At 38.8% G+C, this 8,944-nt stretch overlaps 1 protein-coding gene across 1 annotated transcript; it reads left to right on the forward strand.

Annotated features, from left to right (window-relative positions):
- Positions 1–5,792: 5,792 nt before the first annotated feature.
- LOC144254310 (lysine-specific demethylase 4D-like) lies at positions 5,793–7,700 on the forward strand. Its single transcript, XM_077797314.1, has one exon. The coding sequence runs from the start codon at positions 5,793–5,795 to the stop codon at positions 7,698–7,700; it is 1,908 nt and encodes a 635-aa protein (XP_077653440.1).
- Positions 7,701–8,944: the final 1,244 nt, after the last annotated feature.

Here is an 8,944-nt window from a genome sequence, read left to right on the forward strand (position 1 = left end):
ATTTGCTAGACTTCCTTTTGCTCCTCTATTAATTTCTGAATTGTACTGCTATAAACATTGATATGGCTATGTCACTGTATTATGCTGATTTTAGCTCTTTTGGGAAAATACCAAGGAGTGAGACTGCTGAGTCATATGGTGGTTTCATCCCTAGTTATTTGAGGAATCTTCTTTCTGCTTTCCTGAGTGGTTGTCCTAGTATGCAGTCCCACCAATCATGTATAAGAGTTCCTTTTCCCCCACAACCTTGCCAGCATTTATTATTGTTCATGTTCTTGATGATTGTCATTTTGCCTGGAGTAAGATGAAATCTTAGTGTAGGTTTGATTTGCATTTCCCTAAGTGCTAGAGATGTTGAACATTTTTTTCCCCATACATTTGTTGGCCATTTGTGTTTCTTCTTTTGAGAAGTTTCTATTTAGTTTTTTTTTTTTTGCCCATTTATTGATTGAGTTATTTTTTGGCATTAAGTTTTTTGAGTTCTTTGTATATTCTGCATATTAATACCCCTTCAAAGGAATAGATAACCAAGATTTTCTCCCATTCTGTAGGTTCTCTCTTCATGCTCTTCATCATTTCCTTTGTTATGCAGAAAACTTTTAGTTTGATGGCATCCCACTTAGATTCTTGGTCTTATTTCTTGTGCTTTGGAATCTTGTTAAGGAAGTCAGTGCCAGCAAATACAAAATGAAGTGTTGACCCTATGTTTTCTTCTTGTAAAGTTTATGGACTAATTTCTAAGTCTGATCCATTTTGATTTAAGTTTTGTAAAGGTGAGAGAGAGGGTTCTAGTTTAATTTTTCTACATTTCTAGTTTTCCCAGCACCATTTGTTAAAAAGGCTGTCTTTCAAAAAATATTTTTAGCACCTTTGTCAAATATCAGACAGCTAGAAGTGTATGGATTTGTCTCTGTGTCTTTTATTCTATTTCATTAGTCTTCCTGTCTATTTTCACACCAGTACCATGCTGTTTTTATCACTACATCTCTGTTGTAAAATTCCAAATCAGGCATTGTGGTGCCTCCTTCTTCACTTTTCTTGCTTAGTATTGCTTTGGCTGTTCTGGGTCTCTTATTCTTCCAAATGAATTTAAGAATTGTTGTTTTCTAATTCTGTGAAGAATGTCATTAGTATTTTGATGGGGATTGCACAGAATGTGTATATTGCTTTTGGTAGTATGGACATTTGGACAATTTGATTCTGCCTATCCATGGGATGTCTTTCTATCTTCTAAGGTCTTCTTTAGTTTCTTTCTTCAGTGTTCTATGATTTTCACAGTACTACTCTTTTATGTCCTTAAGTTAGTTTAATTTCCAAGTTTTCTGTTTTTTTTTTTTTGGAGGAGGAGACTATTGTGAATGAAATGGTTTTCTTGATTTCTTCCTCAGATGAATTACTGTTGTAGTATAGGAAAGCTATTGATTTGTGGGTGCTGAGTTTGTATCCTGCTACTTTGCTAAATTTATTTATAAGCTATAGGAGTCTTCTAGTTGAGTTATTTTGGGTCTTGTAGATATAAGATCATGTGGTCAGCAAACAAAGATTGTTTGATTTCTTCTTTTTCTGTTTGTCTCCCTTTGATTTCCTTTTCTTGCCTGATTGCTCTGATTAATGTTTCAAGGGCTGTATTGAGTAAGAGTGGTGAGAGTGTACAGCCTTGTATCTTTCCTGATTTTAGAGGAAATTCTTTCAGTTTTTCTTCCATTTAGTATGATGTTGGCTTTGGGTTTGTCATAAATGGTCTTTGGGCTTGGGTTGTGTCAGTAGTAGAGAGCTTGCCTAGCATGTATGAGGCACTGGATTTGATTCTTAGCACTGCGTATAAATAAATAAAAAATAAAGGTCCACTTATAACTAAAACATATTTTTTTTAAAATGGCCTTTATGATGTTGAGTGTACGTTCCTTGGATCCCAAGTTTCTCCAATGTTTTTAACATGAATGTGTGTTGAATTTCATCAAAGGCCTTTTCTGGGTCTATTGAGATGATCATGTGATTTTTGTCCTGAATTATGTTTAAGAGGTGAATTATATTTATTGATTTGTATATGGTGAACGAAACTTGCATCCTTGGGATGAAACCCACTTGTTCTTCGTGTATCATCTTTTTGATGTGTTTTTGAATGCAGCTTGCTAATATTTTAGTAAGGATTTTTGCCTCTATATTCATCAAGGATATTGGTCTGTAGTTTTCTTTCCTTGATGCATATTTCTCTGGTTTTGGTATCAGGGTTATACTGGCTTCATAAAATGAGTTTGTGATTGTTCTCTCCCTTTCATATTCATATAATAATTTGAGAAACTCTGATAAAGAGTCTGCTAGAACTCAGATGAGAATCTATCATATCCTAGGCTTTTCTTTCTTTATTAATTTTAAAAAATGCTGATGAAACTTCATTTTATTCATTTATTTATATGCAGTTCTGAGAATCGAACCCATGCCTCACACATGCTAGGCAAGCGCTCTGCCACTGAGCCACAACCCCAGCCCCTTTCCTTTCTTTTTTATTTTCTTTTCTTTTTTGTCCTCTTCTATGTGCTGTTTCAATTTTATTGCTTAATATTGGTCTATTTTGGTTTTCTTCATTTTCCTGATTCAATTTGGGCAGTATATGGAATTTGTCAATGTATTCCAGACTTCCCAGTTCATTGGAGTAAAAATTTTCAATATAGGTTCTGGTAATCAGAACATGGATTTCAGAAGAGTTTGTGGTAATATCTCCTTTTCCATCTCTGATCTTGTTGATTTGCACTTTCTCACTCTTTCTTTTGCTTAATTTGGCTAAGGGTTTGTTCATCTTACTCATCTTTTCACAGAACCAACTCTTAGTTGTGTTGATCCTCTGCAGTTTTCTTATACTCAATTTCATTGATTTTTGACTCTGATCTTAGTTATCCTGTCTTATACTGGTTTGAGGTTAGTTTGTCTTCTTTTTCTAAGACCTTGAGCTGGAATATAAGGTTATTTATTTGGAAGATCTCTTATTTTTTTTTCTTTTTATGGCACTAGGAATCAAACCCAGGGCCTCATGCATGCCAGGCAGGCACTCTACCAATGAGCTATATCCCTAGCCCTCTCTAATTTTTTAATGTAGGCACTCCATGCTACAAATTTTCCTCTTAGAACTGCTTTCATACTGTCTTAGAGATGTTAATATTTTATATCTCTGTTCTCATATATTTTTTATAAAATATTTTTTTGTTGTATATGGACTTTTATTTTATTTATTTTTATGTGTTGCTGAGACTTTCTTGATTTCTATCCTCATTTTTTCTTCTGTACCTTCTTCCTTTGAAAGTTTTGTGTAATCTCCATGTGTTTATGCAGTTTTTATTATTTTTCTTGCTCTTGATTTCTAGCTTTATTCCATAATGATCTAATAGGATACATGGGGTTATATAGATTTTTTGTATTTGCTAAGATTTACTTTGTGGCCTAGAATATGGGCTATTTTGAAAAAAGTGCCATGTACAGCTGAGAAGAAGTTAAATTATAGCTGTTTTGTGGTGGAATATTCTATAGATGTCCATTATGTTCATTAGATTTATAATGTTATTTAGGTTGGAGATATCTTAATTGATTTTATGTTTTTGATGTCCTGTTTGTTGGTGATAAAGGTATACTGAAAGCACTCACTATTATGATGTGGGGTCTATGTGGGATTTAATATCATGTGGTATCTTTTGTCCATATAATTGGGTGGGTTGACATCTGGGACATGAATATTTACTATTGTTTTATATCTTTATTGGGTTGTTCCCTTGTCTAAGATATAGGGACCTTCTTTGTCTCTTCTGATTAATTTCTGTTTGAAATCTGCTACAAAGTGTTCTTCATGAAGGGAATTTCTACCTCTTTTTAAAAATTAAGAATTAAAACATACATAATGTATATCAAGCAATTATTAGAGATTAAGTTATTTTAATTATATTTCTCATGAAATAATATCCTTTTTTCAACTATTTGTGTAAATAGGTATACTACGGGATTTTTTTCTTAATATGTACTATTTCTTTTTATTTTTACTGTTAAATTTGTTCTAATTAGCTATACATGACAGTAGTATGCATTTTGACACATTGTACACAAATGGAACACAACTTCTTCCTCTGGCTGAACATGGAGTAGAGTCATGCAAGTAGTGTAATCATACATGTATATAGGATAATAATGTCCATTCCACCACTTTTCCCACCCCCACACCCCTCCTCTTCCTGAACTCCCTTCTGCCCAATTTAAACTTCCTCATTCTTCCTTACCCCTACTCGCAATTATGGATCAGCATCTGCTTATCACAGAGAACCTTTGGTTTGGCTTATTTCACTTAGCATGATACTCTCCAGCTCCATCCATGTACCTGCAAATGCCATAATTTTATCCTCTTTATTGCTGAGTAATATTGCATTGTGATATATTCCAATTTTCTTTATCCATTCATCTATTGAAGGTCATCTAGGTTGCTTCCACAGCTTAGCTATTGTGAATTGAGCTGCTATAAACTTTGATATGACTGCATCACTATAGTATGCTGATTTTAAGTCCTCTGGGTATAGACCAAGGAGTGGGATAGCTGGGTCAAATGGTGGTTCCTTTCTACATTTTCTGAGGCATCTCCATACTGCTTTCCATTACACTGCTCGATTTTAAATGATCCTGAAAACCATGAAGTACGATTCATCTTCTATTTATTTATTTTTCCTTGATTGTATATTTTCATTTAAATCTTCCATAACTCAAGTTTTGTACAAAGCTGTATAGTGAAAAATTGGGGTTTCCCTCTAAAGCCTTAAGTATGCAAAGTTTAAAAGGTTAATTTTAAAATAATCAAACAAATAAAACAACAAAACCTTTGTGGTGTATTATTCTTTTAATACCCAGCTGAATTAAAAATATCATTTATTTCTATTTTAATATTTTTGTAAATTTGCCATTAATTTAACTTGAGCCTATGGGATTTCCAGTGGGGCTTGTTCTGGTTTTGGCATCAAGGTTATGCTCATGGCCTCATAAACCGAAATCATTCTAAAAAAAGATTATAGAATAGAAAGTAAGAGAATCTACTTACAAAATGCTATGAGTTTAGCGTTGGAGGATTCACTTTTTTCCAAATAATTTCATTGTTACATTATACTTTTACATGATTGTTGGATTTATTTTGGAGGGGGTACTAGAGATTGAACCCAGGGGTGCTTTATCACTGAATTCCATTTCCAAGCCCTTTTAATATTTTATTTTGAGACAGAGTCTCACTAAGTTGCTCAGGCATCTTCCTAAGTTGCTGAGGCTGGCCTCGAAATTGTGATCCTTCTACCTAAGCCTCCCGAGTTGCTGGGATTACAGGAATGGGCCGCAATGCTATGCTCTAATGGTTGCATTTGTTACATATTTGTACCTGCACACAATATAAGTATAATTTGATCATTGTCATTCCTTACAGATCCAACAAAGGGAAACTCCCTGAGCTGAAGGCTGAGCCAGTTCTTGCATTGTGGTACCTGCTCCACTGGAAAACACTCAATTTTATTTGGGTAAAATATCCGCTGATCAGAATAGAGTACCTTTGGTGAATCAGCAAACCTGGAAAAGATATGTCATTGAATTGCAGGCTCAAGACTGGGTTACTGCCTCAGAGATAAACAAAGATACTTAAAAGAAGAAAGGAAGGAAGAAGTAAGGAAGGAAGGTCAGAAAATAAGGAGGAAGAAGACAAGAAGAAGAAATAATTCCCAAACATTCTCAGGAATCTATAATTCATCTAAGGTTTTAGAATTTGTTGCCGAAAATATTGCACCATGAAGTCTGCTCACTCTGGTACCCAGACAAGAAGTTGCACCATTATGACATTCCACCCAACCATGGAAGAATTCTCAGATTTCAACAATTATATTGCCTACATGGAATCCCAAGGGGCACACAGAGCTGGCCTGGCCAAGGTAATTCCACCCAAGGAATGGAGAGCCAGGCAGTCCTATGATGATGTCAGTGACATCTTAATAGCCACTCCCCTGCAGCAGGTGGTCTTTGGGAAGGCAGGTATGTTCACTCAATACCACAAAAAGAAGAAAGCCATGACAGTGAGAGAGTATCACGTCCTGGCAGACAGCAAAAAGTATAGAACTCCCCTTCACCTGAATTTTGAAGATCTGGAGAGAAAGTACTGGAAGAGCCGCCTCTATGACTCACCAATTTATGGTGCTGACATCAGTGGCTCCTTATTTGATGAGAACACTAAAGAGTGGAACCTGGGACACCTGGGAACCATTCTGGACCTGTTGGAGCAGGAATGTGGAGTTGTCATTGAGGGTGTCAACACGCCCTACCTGTACTTTGGCATGTGGAAGACCACTTTTGCATGGCACACGGAGGACATGGACCTTTACAGCATCAACTACTTGCACTTTGGGGAGCCGAAAACATGGTATGCGGTGCCCCCTGAACATGGGCAGCGCCTGGAGCGCCTGGCCAGGGAACTTTTCCCAGGCAGTTCCCAGTGCTGTGAGGCCTTCCTGAGGCACAAAGTGGCCCTCATCTCGCCTACAGTCCTCCATGAGAATGGCATTCCCTTCAACCGCATGACTCAGGAGGCTGGTGAGTTCATGGTGACATTCCCCTATGGCTACCATGCTGGCTTCAACCATGGCTTCAACTGTGCAGAGGCCATCAATTTTGCCACTCCGAGGTGGATTGATTATGGCAAAGTAGCGTCTCAGTGCAGCTGTGGGAAGTTCAGGGTCAGCTTCTCCATGGACCCCTTTGTGCGCATCCTGCAACCCGAGCGCTATGAGCTGTGGAAAAGCGGACAAGACAGGGCAGTAGTGAACCACACTGAGCCTACAGCGCCTGGTAGACAGGCGATGACCACCTGGAGGGACGACCTTTCACATAGGAAACCTTCCCCCAGCCTGAGACAGTTCCCACTCTGGCAAGACCCAGCAGCTCTGGACCACACCAAACCCACCGCATCAGCAAAACAGAAACAGGTTCCTGGGAGACTAGCCTTTAGCCTGAGACACCCCCGCAGGCAGCAAAAAAGATGCCTCAAATGTCCTGTAGCCACAGGCTGTGGGAGCCGTGGCTGCACCCCAATATGTCCTGCGACCTGTAGCATGTCATCCCCAAATGGTTATATGCAGCCCAGGGCTACAGTTAAAGGTTGCTTCTCAAAGTCTGGAAGGATCCGGTCAAGGACCAAAACTGTCATTCCTCTTTGTTCTTGGGAATTGGAGGCTCCTGAGCCTACTGTCTTGACACAGACCAAAGGACTCCTAATGGTGGCCACAGGGAACACAGCTTCAGGTTCTGAGCATCAACCCTTGCCTGAGGATAGAGCTTTGATGAATGATTCTGTATCTGTGAGATCTGGGCCCTATTTTCCTGCCAAGGCTTCTGGATGTTGCTGTGCCCCTGATCTTCAACCCTTGGGTCCCCCACTGGATCCTGACGAACCAATGCACCCTGGCCCTTGCTTGCAATCTCTGGATAACATCACGCTGAATTTCCCTGAAATTGTCCCACTGACTCCTCCTGATTTCATTCCACCTGTAAGGGTTGCCAAGGATGCTACTGGGGACTACATGACACCTGCTGAGGTTGTAGGCTCTGACCAATTTTATTCCTCTATGTTTCTGGATCCAGTGGAGGCCTCCAGGATCTTCTTGCCACTAGAGGGATTTGAACCTTTGACTTTGGAGAAGCCTTGACCACCAATGGATGCTCTTAATCTTGGCTACTGAGTATATTGTATATGTGACTGTGTCTTTGACCCCTAATCCTAGTGTTTGGGTTCAAATATAAATTGTTCCCCTGAACTCATTCAGAAGAATTAGTCCTGTATGAGTGCTATTGTTTACCTATTATGTGTCCAATAAAAGCTCAAGTGTTAAAAATGCAATAATTTTCATAAGAGAAATGATTAGATCACAATAGGTATGACTTCATCGTTGAATTAATCTAGTGATATGGATTAACTGGGTCAAAACTGTTGGCAGGTAAGGTGTGGCTAGAGAAAAGTAGATCACTGGGGGCCTTTTGATGAGTATTGATTTTTCTCTCTCTGCTTCTTGGCTACTGTGTTCTGAGCTGCTTTTCTCTGCCACACTCTTCCACTGCAATGTTCTGCCTCACTGAGGCCCAGAGCTATGGAGCTGACCAGTCATGGAACCTATGAAACCCTGAGCCACATAAATGTTCCCTAAGTTGTTCTTGCTGGGTCTTTTGTTCACAGTGATGAAAAACCTGATTAAAACAAGGAGTCTTATGTTAATGGTTAAGGGAATTGAGAGTTAATCTGTGTATAGTGTTTACGTCTGGGACATTTAGAATTTGTGATTAGTTTAGATAAGTTCCTTAGGGTCAAGCTGTTATCACAGAATCCTAGTGACATTATAAGGAGAGGGAAAGAGACCATATATACACAGAGATATATCACACTCTCCCTACCATATGATGCAACCAGTAGACACCCTTACAGGTGACTGCATCATCCTGTTTGGACTTTCATTCTCCAAAATCATGAGTCAAAGGAAATTTCTATGTTTACCAAGTAGTCTGCCTTGGATATTCATTGTAGCAATGAAGACCTGGCAAATCCACTCAGGAAACTTGGAAGGAACCACAGAAGTTCTCAGCCATACAGCAATTCTGGCATGAGCCTGTCTCTAGTACCTGTTCCCTGTTACTTTCAAGAATTGACATTTCTGAGGATGCCTGATGCTTTCTCCCTCTATAACAACTAGGGCTCACTGTGGCCTAGGAAGTGGATCTCCCCACCCTATAAGCTGCCACAGGAACTTGTAGCATCTCTCAGGGACTCTCAGACCACTCCTGAACATGGCTGTGCCTGTGGCACCTACCATGGTCTAGATGCCATGCCTACCTCTTGTTTCTTATTACCTTGTTTCCTCCCCTATGGTATATGCTTCTACCTCCACAATCATGGGTCAAC

Source organism: Urocitellus parryii, chromosome 4, assembly GCF_045843805.1.
Source record: "Urocitellus parryii isolate mUroPar1 chromosome 4, mUroPar1.hap1, whole genome shotgun sequence".
NCBI classification, from domain to species: Eukaryota; Metazoa; Chordata; class Mammalia; order Rodentia; family Sciuridae; genus Urocitellus; species Urocitellus parryii.